A 13,278-nucleotide genomic window follows, 5' to 3' on the forward strand; every position below is an offset into this window, starting at 1 on the left:
ACTTTCCTTTGAGCTGGAGCCACTGATGGGTTTAGTTTGGAGGGTTCAGGACAAGAAGCAGCCCAGCCTGGGAACCTGCAGGCTCAATCTAGAGCGTGTCTCCCTTCATGGTATAGAAATGAGTGTGCAAAACAATACAGCTCTTGGACAACAGAGCTAAACCCTGCGGCCCTGCAGGCTGTGCCATGGCAGGCAGTTGAGAACATACCTTGAAGGTGGGCATGGGGTTGGCTTCCACGTAGAACCCGGGGTGGCGTCCCTCGTAAAGGGCTCCATAGTCCGGCTCCTGCGGGAGCAAAGGGCGGCAGTTACAGCAGGAGAACAGGTCCCCACCTCGGGGCAGGTAGGGAGAATGCCCCAGGGAGGGCACAGACAAAGATGATGCTGCACACAGCAAGCAGATGCCCAAGCCCACACTTGGGTACCCGGTCAGGGGAACAGCAATAAACCTCCCTGAAGCCCCAAAGTGCTTCCAGCCCCGAGAGGTGCAGACTGTGAAGCACAGAGATGGCTCATAAAGCACTGCTTCAGGGCACCAGCTTGGAACAGACCTGTCCAGCATCCTTCTTCTAACAGCGGCCCACACTCACCGCTGTCCCTATCTTCTCCAGCGTCTCCTCGTTGATGGGGTACCTCAGCTTCATCTTGCGGTACAGCGGGTGCTTCTCATAGTAGCTGATCAAGTCCACCAGGCTCTCGAACTCGGAGTTGCCGAGCAGCACGGTCTGGCCCTCCTGCTGCACCCGGCAGTGCTTGATCTTCCCCTCCGCCCTGGCAGGAGCAAAGGCAGAGAGGAGCCACTTGGCACCTGGCAGGAGAAGGCTTCTGCCAAGGTAAAGCCACGCGAGCAAAAGGAGCACAGCCATCCCTCAGCAGGGGACGGGAGGAGGAGCAGGGTCCTGAAGGCTCTCATGGGGCTGTGGGTCTTATCCAGGGCCATCAGGAGTGAGAAGAGCTCTGGGAAGGTTCATGTCAGGATCACAGCCGCTCTGCTGCTGTCTCACACTGCAGCATCCCAGCTCCCGCACCCACCACCACGGGCACACCAGGAACTGAGGACCCGCACCCACCACCACGGACACACCAGGAACCCAGGACCCGCACCCACCACCACGGACACACCAGGAACTGAGGACCTGCACCCACCACCATGGACACACCAGGAACTGAGGACCTGCACCCACCACCACGGACACACCAGGAACTGAGGACCTGCACCCACCACCATGGACACACCAGGAACTGAGGACCTGCACCCACCACCATGGACACACCAGGAACTGGGGACCTGCACCCACCACCACGGACACACCAGGAACTGAGGACCCGCACCCACCACCATGGACACACCAGGAACCAGGACCCGCACCCACCACCACGGACACACCAGGAACCCAGGACCTGCACCCACCACCACGGACACACCAGGAACCCAGGACCCGCACCCACCACCACGGACACACCAGGAACCCAGGACCCGCACCCACCACCACGGACACACCAGGAACTGAGGACCCGCACCCACCACCACGGACACACCAGGAACTGAGGACCCGCACCCACCACCATGGACACACCAGGAACCCAGGACCTGCACCCACCACCACGGGCACACCAGGAACCCAGGACCTGCACCCACCACCACGGGCACACCAGGAACCCAGGACCTGCACCCACCACCACGGACACACCAGGAACCCAGGACCCGCACCCACCACCACGGACACACCAGGAACCCAGGACCTGCACCCACCACCACGGGCACACCAGGAACCCAGGACCTGCACCCACCACCACGGACACACCAGGAACCCAGGACCCGCACCCACCACCACGGACACACCAGGAACCCAGGACCTGCACCCACCACCACGGGCACACCAGGAACTGAGGACCTGCACCCACCACCATGGACACACCAGGAACCCAGGACCCGCACCCACCACCACGGACACACCAGGAACTGAGGACCTGCACCCACCACCACGGACACACCAGGAACCCAGGACCTGCACCCACCACCACGGACACACCAGGAACTGAGGACCTGCACCCACCACCACGGGCACACCAGGAACTGAGGACCTGCACCCACCACCACGGACACACCAGGAACCAGGACCTGCACCCACCACCACGGACACACCAGGAACCAGGACCTGCACCCACCACCACGGACACACCAAGAACTGAGGACCCGCACCCACCACCATGGACACACCAGGAACTGAGGACCCGCACCCACCACCACGGACACACCAGGAACCCAGGACCCGCACCCACCACCACGAACACACCTGAAGGAGATGGCGTAGGAGCTGGGCTCGCTCCTCTTGCGCACCAGGAAGGCTCCATCCCGCGGCACCCGCATCAGCATGTGCTCGGCTTGGGCCCGCGTGAGGTTGGCGTGGTACCACCTTTCAGGAGAGACACCTCACTGTGCACAGGTCCCCACACCTCCAGCTCACCCCACACCTCTGCCGTGCCACGGGGCTTCCCCTCCAGCCCCTAAAAGTCTGCTTGAATCCTCAAAAGGAGGACAGGGAGATCATCATAGACATGACACTGAACAGGGCTGTCTTCTTTCTGGGGCAGGCAGGAACAGAGCCCTTTGGGTGAGGGTATCCCAACCAAGCCCAGCGCCTCCTTGCTTTGCACTGAGCTTCCACCACAATCAGTCGGCTCCACGAACAACAGAGCTGGCCAGTGTGGCTGCTGTGACACAGAGAGCTCCACAGGGAGCAAGCGGGGACCAGAGAGCCTCAGCAGGGAAGGAACGGCTGATGTGAGAGGGTGTCCCAGGAGGTCCTGGCTGCCCAGTGGACACGACCCACCCCAGACCCACGCTCACTCTTTGCTCTCATGGGCATTGGTCTGTGGCACCGGCTCCGTCAGCCTCATCTCAAACTCGTTGCACCTCAGGGGCACCTCCTGGTAGTGGGTGATGAGGTCGTAGAGGCTGTCGAACACCAGGTTGTCCGTCAGGAAGAACTTGGGGCTGCCGGCATCCTGCCGCGAGTGGATGCGGCAGTGCTGCACCTTCCCGTTGCGCCTGCGCGAGAGGGAGAACCAGGGTCCTCTGTGGAGATGCTGCACCAGCCTCAGGCACAGCCCCAGCCTGGACACAGCATTCCTGCCCCGCCAGAGACCTGCCATGGAAGGATCCCAAAGGAGTTGACCCTTCCGCACCGGGACGATGAGCTGACAGGATGCTGGGGCACAGAACAAGGGGCGGAATGTGCACGTGGAGCACTGGGGAATGGGAGCCCCCCGCTGCACAGTGACCGGGTGAACCCGCGCCCGCACACAGGCAGCGGCGCTGCGGCCTCACCAGAAGGACAAGGTGTAGTCTCCAACGAAGGTCTCGCTCTCCCTGACCAGGAAGGAGCCGTCGGGGGCGCCGGTCTCGATGCAGTACTCGGTCAGCAGCCGCTCCGCGATGTGCCGCCCGTCCCGGCCCGCTCCCAGCTTCCCGTGGAACCACTTCTCCGTGGAGTGAAGCTCCGTGCTGTTGCTCACCTGCAGGGAACCCGGCGCCCTGAGGGCAGGCTCCGGTGCCACAGTGCACAGGGGTCTTCCCACCAGGACCAGGGAGCTTCTCTGCAGCAGCTCCCACCCTTCCCACCACAGGATCTATCTCCCCCTGCGGGCAGCTGGCAGTGCTCAGCCCCCTGGGCAGGCAAGTCATGGAATCATAGACTCAGACCGGTTTGGGTTGAAGGGACCTTAAAGCTCATCCCGCTCCAACCCCTGCCACGGGCAGGGACACCTTCCACTGGAGCAGCTTGCTCCAAGCCCCTGTGTCCAACCTGGCCTTGAACACTGCCAGGGATGGGGCAGCCACAGCTTCTCTGGGCACCCTGGGCCAGCGCCTCAGCACCCTCACAATAAAGAATTTCTTCCTTATCTCCAACCTGACCTTCCCCTGTTTAAGTCTGAACCCGTTACCCCTTGTCCTGTCACTACAGTCCCTGATGAAGAGTCCATCCCCAGCATCCTTGTAGCCCCCTTCAGACACTGGAAGCTGCTCTGAGGTCTCCACGCAGCCTTCTCTTCTCCAGGCTGAACAGCCCCAACTTTCTCAGCCTCTCTTCATACGGGAGGTGCTGAGCCCCTGATCATTCCCGTGGCCTCCTCTGGACCTGCTCCAACAGCTCCATGTCCTTATGCTGAGGACACCAGAACTGCACACAGTGCTGCAAGTGGGGTCCTTTCTCTATGTGAATGACTCGCTGTCACACAAGGGAGCCCTCACCTCCTTTTGCTCTTCCTCATCCTCATTTCCTTGGTCACTGGTTGTCTCCCCAGAGTAATAGATCTTGCTGCTGGTCAGGACAAAGTAATGCGGGTTCCACTCCTGCAAGGAAACAAACTCTGGGCAAAGAGACCCCCGAGGAAGCAGCAAGCTGGCCCCCACCACCCATCCATGAGACCAGCTCTCCCTGGTCAGCACAAGCAGTGAGGCGTGATGGGGTTTGCAGAGGACAGTCACTGATGTCAGTGAATCAGCAACACTGATTTCAGCAGAGTCACAGGAGCTCCTAAGACATTGCCCGAATCCAAAGGATGTGGTAGCTCTTACATCCAAAGTGACTGCAGCTCACACTGCGAACACCCAGGCACATAGTAAAAGGGGATGACCGAATGGAAAGCAAATCAATGCAAAAAGAAAGCACTCTGCCCAGGTTCAGCACGGGGCTATCCCCAAGGAGGCTGTAGGAGATGGCTATGTGCTTCACTCCCCTGTTCTCCAAAGCTCTGTTTCATTCACACGTGACTTTGCCTGACAGGAGCGGACTGTGTGGAAGCAGATGCACGCAGCAGAGTCAAGGTTTGGTGCTTTACAGAGCAGGATGCTTGCCGAGGTGTGGGAGCTCGGTGGGCACTCGGCAGGAGGCAGGAAATGCCATGGCTAGAACTTACTGCAGCAACAGATAAGAGGCTTTACACAGCGCAGCTGCAGTGCCTCAGCCCAGAGCTCCCTCTAGCTCAGCTTCTGCCTCTAACAAGGGCCAAGAGGAGGTGCCTAGGGGAGAGCACAGGAGAGAGCCAGCACAGAAACCCCCAGCCCTCAGGGACCCCCAAGGAACAGGACAGAGCAGTGTCTCTTAGCTCCTGTGCACCACAGCCCTTCCTAACAGCACCACGCAGTGCCCTACGGAGCTACCATGGCACCTATGGGGCCCACAGAGCGGGGCCAGGGCATGGAGACACGTACGTGGTTGATGGGGTCCTCCAGGTAGAGGATCCCGTTCTTGATGGAGTTGCTGATGTCGTTCTCAGAGTACATCACGGACGTGGGTAACTCCTCGTAAGCGCTGCCCTCTGCCAGCTTCTTGTGCTGGGGGACAAGGGGTAGGTCAGGTACCTTGAGGGGAGCAGGCACCCAGAAAGCAGCATGGGCTGCCTAGTGAACAGCCAGGTCTGCTGCAGGGGGTTCCTCTGGACTGAAAGGACCAAGGTGGCACCCATGCCACGGAGATCATCAAAGGGCACTGGAGTCCCACCCTTCTTCCCAGAGGTGATTCCTGCAGCAGGAATACCAGCACCCCCCAAGCTCTCCAGAAGGGCAGCACCCAGCTGCTGAGCTTATTCCATAGCAGCTCCTCTGAAGCACGAGAGCTTTTTGTCTGCCATTGGGTTTAGCATCACATCTCCACTTCCAACAAACCCCTTCCAGAGGTTAGGAGCTGCCTTTGGCTCACACCCACACCATTTTGCCCCCATTGTCTCCACTAGCTGGGGATGGGAGTTCACCTTGATGAGGATCTTCCTCCTGAGCTGGTTTGGAGAGGGAAGGCCGTCAGCAGAGATATCCACAGGTTTGGTCAAGAGCATGTCCCCAAAGACCTTCTTGAAATTCTGAGCCATGTTCCGCTGCTGAGCAATGCTGCAGTGGTCCTCAATGGACAGAATGACCGGGAAACTGGGAGAAGGAAAAGAGCTGTCAGGACCAGCACAATGTCCAGATGGAACCATCACCTGATGGTCACAGGTCACAGCCTCTGTGCCCTCAAGGAGTACTTTGCATCCACAGTGATCTGTGCTGCCTTGAACACTCAGTGTAACCACCCTACAGCACAGTGTCCCCTGCACTGCTGGTGATGCACATGGTGGAGAAGCACTGACACTACTGGGGTTTACCCAAAGCTGCTTTGCTCCAGCCTTGGCTCTGCCCTCTCCTTGCCTTCCTGGCAGCTCTGCTAGCTGCAGGCCAGGTCCTGCTGTACTCACTCAGAGGTGACAAAGGCATGCTCCTTGATGGTGACCAGGACATCAGAAAACTTGATCTTGGTGGTTAAGGTGTGCCCATGGTAGATGACTGGCATGCCGTCGGGACCGTCCCAGCAATCCACTGCAAGAGACCCATGGAAGCACCTTGGTTGGAATACAGGCAGGATGAGATGGACTGAAACGAGCACTGCTGGGGCCCACAGTGGAAGGTAACAAAGCAGGGAGGTGAACGTCCAGATCTTCCTGGGGAACCAAAAGCTCGGGCACCTACCACCAGTCCCACCAAGCCAACACCCTCAGCCCCTCCAGCACATCCGGGTGCCAGCAGCACATTGACCAGCAACCAGAGCCTCCCCTGACCACCGCCGGCCACCGCTGGGCACAAAGCGCTGCTCCGGCACTCACGTTCGATGCAGCGGCAGCCCATGCGCAGGCAGCGCGCGTACGCCTCCAGCGAGGACTCGCTCGAGAACTGGTCCCCGGTCAGGTACCTTCCATGGGAGAGAACACATCAGCAGAGCCACGCGCTCACAGGGGCAGGGGTGGCTGCTGGGCAGAGCCACCCCAGGGGAGGTTCAATTCTGCCCCGGCTCCAGGAGGCTGCAAGCACCACGCTGAGGTCCTGGCTGCCAGCTCTGGAGATGAGACCAGCATCAGTGACACAAAGAGCCCCCTGCAGCAGCCTGAGAGCAGGGCCAGGCCAGCTCCTGCAGGCAGACAGCAGCTCTCTGCCTGCCCTCTGCGCCTTTAAATTTGGGCTGCGGTGTTGTCACTGCATCCCATGAATGGGGAGCACAGCCAGAGCCTGTCCGCAGTAAAGCAGGTCCTGCAGGGTGCTTCTAGCAGCAGAAAAGGAAAATGGCCAATTTCAGCCTGCCAGGATTTTGTCACATCTGTGCTAAGAGGCTCTGGAAGGTGATGTTGTTAATGGCAAGGAATGGCCAGAGTGAGAGCCCAGGACCTGAACGCAGCCTGTGAAGATGCAAGGTGCAGGCAATGAGCAAAACACAGATGGTTAAATGATAAAGGGAGGACTGGAGCACCAAGAGGAAGGTCTCTGCTGTACTGACCCTGGTTTGGAAAAGTCTACTTGACCCACCACTGGGATTGGGCAAGGTGAGGGGAATCCCACCCTGGGGAAGGGGAGACTGGGATGGGTGCAGGGAGCATCCCCTGGTCCTTACGTGTTGTGTGAGGAGGAGATCCAGTAATGGGAGAGGGGGTTGTTCATGTTCTCCAGACACACCATGTCCAGTTGTGAGTTCCAGATGCTGTTCTCTTTGGAAAACAGGAAGGTGAGAAACTGCTCAGGAAGAAACAGAAGCGTGTTAATGATGCGGAGGAGCCGGGTTTACCTGCACACGCATCTCACCCTCCCTGCCGGCAGCTACCCAGCTACCCTAAGGGGCATCAAACCAAGTGCACCCCCTATTCTCCTCCAAATGCATGCCTGGTGAGCACTCCCAGCTGCACGCAACCAGCGCATGAAAAGAGCCCACAAGCCACTGCTTGGCCAACCAGCTCTTGTGCAACAGGGTGACTCACAGCAACACAGCTTACAGGAGCTGTGATCCTTCAAGCATCACCCTGACACGTGATGGGACAGAAAGCAGAGCTGTCACCCAGCACACTGGGGATGTCACACATACTCCACCCCACTCCATACATGCCAGTGTTCAAGGTGTCTTACTTCATCCAGGGAGAAATAAGGCTCGTCAATCTCCCTCAGAGGGTCTCTCAGGAAGTTGAACATGAATTCCTGTACCTGAAGGGTGTCTGCAGCCCAGAGCTCCTGCAAAACCCCGAGAGACAGAAAGCGTTGCTCAAACCCACGTGTGCCTCATCCAGCCAGGAGCTTTACCCGTGAAGGAGGCAGCTTTTAATGCACGACCAACTCTGCCAGGAACTGCGCTGTCAGCACAAACAGCGGCTCGCACGCAACTGCGGCATCTGCCCTGTTCCCAAGTGCTCTTCACTTTCTCAGTGCCATGCATTTTGCTCTCCGATAGCTCCTCTGCACACATCTGCCACCCCTCCTCGCTCAGCAGCAAAAGCCAACCCGGCTTCCTTTGGCTTCTCCCCCCTGGTGTCTTTCATTAGGCCATCACCATGCTGTGTCTCTTTGCTGGTTCTTGCTGTGCTGAATGACCTCCGATCGCTTCTAAGTGGAAGGGTCAGATCCATGGGCTGCTCCTCAGGAGCTGCTGAGACCTCCCGAGCAGACAGGATGGATCATGACACTTCAAGTGCTCCACACCTTCGGTAACCAGCTGAGGCCATTGGGACTGGGTACATTGCCCTGACCAGTTCCTCCCTCCACTCCTCTTAGACTTTCTGCTCTTGGTCCCTTTGCTGATGAGGGTTCCTGGCTCAGGTTTACCCTCACGAGTGCTCCCCTGCACCACCTCCTGCTCCAGGAATCACACAATCCCAGCCTGGTTTGTGTTGGAAGGGACCTTAAAGCTCATCCAGCTCCAACCCCTGCCACGGGCAGGGACCCCTTCCACTGGAGCAGCTTGCTCCAAGCCCCTGTGTCCAACCTGGCCTTGAACACTGCCAGGGATGGGGCAGCCACAGCTTCTCTGGGCACCCTGGGCCAGCGCCTCAGCACCCTCACAGGGAAGAGCTTCTGCCTAAAGCGTACTTAGGGAGGATGTGCTCAGGCTGTGGCTGTGCCAGGCAGAGCACTCACAAGCATCACCCCAGCCCCACTGCACGGCTGCCCTCGGGTGCCTCCCAGTGCCCATCCCATCATCCCTCCCCCGGGCCAGTGCTGAGCTCACCCTCTGGTACTCCAGCAGGAACTTCTGCAGCTCCAGCAGCGACACCCTGAAGTGCTCAGACCTTTCTCCACCCCTGGCAAGCAGAAAGAGAAGGAGAAGCTTCGGTCACTCATGCAGCACATCACAAGCGACTGCTCCCAGCACCCTGTGAGTGTGCAAGCAACCACCATGGTGTGTGCAAACAAGAAGTGCTCCGAGCAAACAGTGCTGCAGGGGCAGAGGGGATGAGCAGAGAGCGACAGGGAGGGCATGGCAGCAAACACACAGGAGGTGAGAGTATACATCCACATCCCAGTGCCAGGGACTGCTCCAGGAGCAGCCCAGGATTCACAGTGCCAAGGGGATGGCAACGTGGAGCTCTAGTGACTGGCAGCAAAAATCATCAGAGGAACTGACTTGTACAAGGGTGACAATAACTAAATGGGTGCAGGGCAGTGAAGGGGTGATTGTGACAGGACAGACCTACAGGGATCCAGAGGACATGGACTCAAGGGGGCAAGGCAAGGAACAAAGGAGGGAACTGACTGTGACTGATGATCTCAAAGGACTTGTCCATGAACGTACCAAGCTGCAATGGACAGCCAAGGGCAATGCTGGGGACTGACACCAAAGAAATCCGAAATGAACTGGCAGTGCTGGTCTGCTGAGGTTCCTGCCAGCTCTTTCTATGGCTATAGGGAAAAAAGCATGGGGAAACCTGTAGACAAGGTCACAGGTCTCTCCCTTCAGCTCCAGTGCCCAGATTCAGGCCCTTTAATCCACGCACCAGCCAAGGTGCGCACAGGGAAGGGCAGAGCTGGCACCACAGACCCTGCCTGGAGGGGAGCACCGCCGCAGCCTGCACAGCCCCTGCTGTCATCGGCAACCTCTGGGAGGTGGCTCAAGGTCTGGGTGCTCCACATAAAGCAAGGGACTGGTTTGGAGGAGGCTGACCTGGGCTGGATCCCAGCCTGGAGGAGGAGAGCCCCCACTGCCCCGAGCTGGAGCGCCTGCAGCAAAGATGCTTCTCCAGGGTGCAAAGCCACAGACAGAGCGGTGACAAGAGGGACACAGCATGCCTCATCCCCAGCATGCTGCTGCGGGCACCAGAGCACGCCATGGAGCAGAAAACAGCCCCTGCCCCAGCAAACACAGAGATTCACCCACCTGTCCAGGAACGGGACATCCATCTGCAGAAGAAGAAGCAGAAGCATTAGGTTTGCCCTCAATCCAATGTCTGTGAAAGCACAAACTGGTGTGGAAGGTAACAGGGACGGCAGAGCAGCATCTAACCTTTCCTTACAGCTGCTGCTCATCCCCCTGCTAACAGCCTAGAGCAAGGACCTCTTCACTCCCTTCCTCCCTGTCCCAGGGCAGTAACAGCCATGGTCTGTCCCTCCCCTTCCCAGCCCTGCAGAATCCTGCTCTTACCATTTTCTGGGCGCTGAACATGAGGCTGCGGTAGAGCTGCGCGAACTGCCCGTACGTGATATCCCCGCTCCTCTGCTCCACGTCCTGCAGCAGGAAACGAGAGGTTTGACAGGGCCACGGGCAGCTCTGCATGGCCTCAGGAGCGTCTCCTCCCACCAGGATCCCTGGGGGAAGAAGGAGGAGGAAAAGGCCAAAACCTGGCCAGACTTTGCCTCCTACCTCTGCACGTCTCAGTGGGACCCGTAGTGCCAGGACACAGGCACATCCTAACCGGAGTCACACGATTCCCCACGCTCCCCAACCCACGTGAAGGTATCAGTGCTGACAGAAGCATCGCTGCTTACTCGAATAGCTACTAAAGGATCATTTTAACTCATGCTTGCAGAGAGCACCTGGAAACCACAAGACCTGAAGCGTGTGCTCTCCTTTGGCCTCGAGTTCAGTGCTGGTGGACACGGTCACCAGGAGCTGAGCCTTCGCTTCTGGCTCCGCAGTGATGCAGTGGGCCTGCAGGACCCGGGATGCAGGAGGCAGCCACCAGCCCTGCTGCCTGTCCTCCTACACTTGACCCCACCAGCACAAAGCCCTTGGCTGGGGCCAGGAGCATGTGGGATGGGGTGAAGGGAAGGTGCTGGTCACCATCGGACCGGGGGGCAGCATCCAGCAGGACCTGGCACCTCTTCAGACCCCTCCCAGGAAGAGCCTCTGTGATGTCCAAACACTCCGTGGGGTCCAACCACCCCCGGGCTCTGCTCAAAGGCAGGGAACAGGCTGCTGAGGTCCTCCATGCCAGCAAGGAGAGCAGAGATGTCACACACTTACCGTGAGTCTCTCCCGCAGGAACCTCATGTTGGGCACCCGGTAGTTGACCTGAGACAGCATGTTCTTCAGGTCCTTGGCGGAGATCCTGCAGGGGAAACACATTCAGGAGGGCTGGGACAGAGGGATCTCACCCTGGGACTGGGACACCCAAAGGGGCATCAGCTGTGACACACAGGGACGGATGCATGATCCAGAAGGATGCCGGGGTTGGGACCGAAGGCAGAGGAGGAGAACATTCTCCAGCCCAATGAACATCCATATCGCACGTGGGGAGCAGAGAGGTGCTTGCACGCCAAGGGAACTCCAAACATGGCTCCTGCAAGCTCCTACTGCTGCAGGGCAAGTCCCAGCAGCCTCAGCCCACTCAAGCTGATGCCACCACGGGCACACAGTGCCCCCTGCTCTACAGGAACAGACGGGGAGGAGCATTCTTGAACTGGCTGTGCCCCAACGTGGATGCTGGGTGACCCAATCTGTCCCAAACCCCTCTCCCTGGCCTGCAGAAGGAGCTGGACATAGAGCAGGCTTTGAGGTGGTTTGGACCCAGCTAATTTTATCAGCAAGAGAGTCTCCTCACAGCCACAGCAATGCCCCATCGTGCCCCAGCCGTGCTCCCCCAGCCACTGCCACACACACCAATGTCTTCCCTAGGGCCCTTCACACCAGATGTGCCAGTTCCCAGATCAGGAAGGGCCCCCTGGACCAACCCCAAGCAGGATGCTGAGCTCCGGCAGGTAGACATGGGCAGCAAGGAGCCCTGGGGTCCTTGTTCCCCTCTGGGCAACGGCCCTACAGCGAGGGAAAACAGGAATGTCTCCCACTTGCAGGACCCAAGAAGCGAGAGGTCTGTGTGCCATCATCTTCCGTCAGCTCCTGCCTTAAAAGCAAGTCCTCGGAGCCCACCCCAGCAATCACAGATGCTGCCTTTGCTCCCACTGAGCATGTGGGGGCTCAGAAACACGCAGGATGCTCTCTCATCCCAAGTGTTGGGCAGGTCTAACCCTGGAAACCCAAACACAACTATGGCCGGGAAGGAGAGGATGCGCTGGGCAGGGGTTTAACCCGGGCACACGCTGTCATCCGCAGCGATGCGGAGGCGCAGCATGAACCGCATCTCTTCCACTCTTCCCTGGCAAGAGGATGATCTCAAAGGACACAAAGGAGGAGGGACCCCCAAGGAGGAGGCTGGTGTCAGGCACCGCAGCGACCAGGGCCCCGCAGCCGGCGGCACACAGAGAGCCCTTGTCTGTGGGCTCTGAGCGCGGGGCACCGGGATGCAGCACGGCTGGAGCAGGACCTGGCCCTGCTCCCATGCTGTGCCAGAGCCAGCACCGTGCAGGCAGCTCCCTGGTGAGTGTCCTGCCCCTTCCCTTGCCCAGCACAGCCGGTATCCACAGCCATGTGCAAGCCAGGATGGGTGTCCCATCCATGGGGTCCTGGGTGACAGGAGAGGACAGTGGGGCGATGCTGGGGGCAGCGAGCCAGGAGCGCAGTGAGAGATGCCACCACTGATGTGTGTTAAGGAGTGACAGCTCAGGCAGGACCCCTGATGGGACCCACTGTCCCCAGGGCCACCCCGCAGCAATGTCCCCTCGGTGAGAGGCTGACACTGCAATAAAGCTCCTGGCAAAGGAGCTCCAGGAGATGCACCGGGGCCAGTGCCTGACTCTGGTGATGCTGGGCTGTGTCCCAGGGAGGAGCTGGACTGAGGCACTGCTCATCACGGTGTGGTGGCACCAGGAGGGGTGAGAGCAAACCCTGCACAAGCTGTGACCGGCATTTCCCTCTCTACCTCCGCAGGAGGATGGCGGATGGAAGGATTTTATTGACGGGGTGTTAGTGATGACGTTCAAGTGCTGCAGACCTTGGATAAACAGCTCGGTGGCATTTTGAGACTAAAAAGGGAAAAACAAACGAATAAGCTCATTTTTTCTGCGGAAGTTTTTGAAGGTTTCATGACAAACAGGCCAAAGGACTGACCCAGCCCTCACATAGGGATGGAAACAGCCTCCGGTGCCGTAACGCTGCT

General features: G+C 59.0%; 1 protein-coding gene across 2 annotated transcripts in view; it reads right to left on the reverse strand.

Annotated features, from left to right (window-relative positions):
• The window catches only part of PLCG1 (phospholipase C gamma 1), a gene marked incomplete at its 5' end in the record, with an annotated part of 43,341 nt that overhangs the window by 8,181 nt on the left and 21,882 nt on the right, over positions 1 to 13,278 (reverse strand). For both annotated transcript variants that reach the window (XM_080627552.1, XM_080627551.1), the window contains 16 exons: positions 209 to 286; positions 591 to 771; positions 2,298 to 2,417; positions 2,852 to 3,052; positions 3,332 to 3,519; positions 4,256 to 4,357; positions 5,219 to 5,341; positions 5,758 to 5,926; positions 6,235 to 6,355; positions 6,640 to 6,725; positions 7,419 to 7,537; positions 7,925 to 8,026; positions 9,018 to 9,090; positions 10,164 to 10,186; positions 10,428 to 10,511; positions 11,250 to 11,334. In XM_080627552.1, the coding sequence (XP_080483678.1) occupies positions 209 to 286; positions 591 to 771; positions 2,298 to 2,417; positions 2,852 to 3,052; positions 3,332 to 3,519; positions 4,256 to 4,357; positions 5,219 to 5,341; positions 5,758 to 5,926; positions 6,235 to 6,355; positions 6,640 to 6,725; positions 7,419 to 7,537; positions 7,925 to 8,026; positions 9,018 to 9,090; positions 10,164 to 10,186; positions 10,428 to 10,511; positions 11,250 to 11,334 (1,855 nt within the window). The remainder of the gene's footprint in view (positions 1 to 208; positions 287 to 590; positions 772 to 2,297; positions 2,418 to 2,851; positions 3,053 to 3,331; positions 3,520 to 4,255; positions 4,358 to 5,218; positions 5,342 to 5,757; positions 5,927 to 6,234; positions 6,356 to 6,639; positions 6,726 to 7,418; positions 7,538 to 7,924; positions 8,027 to 9,017; positions 9,091 to 10,163; positions 10,187 to 10,427; positions 10,512 to 11,249; positions 11,335 to 13,278) is intronic.

This window comes from Psittacula echo (genome assembly GCF_963264785.1).
Source record: "Psittacula echo genome assembly, chromosome: 12".
Lineage (NCBI taxonomy): Eukaryota > Metazoa > Chordata > Aves > Psittaciformes > Psittacidae > Psittacula > Psittacula echo.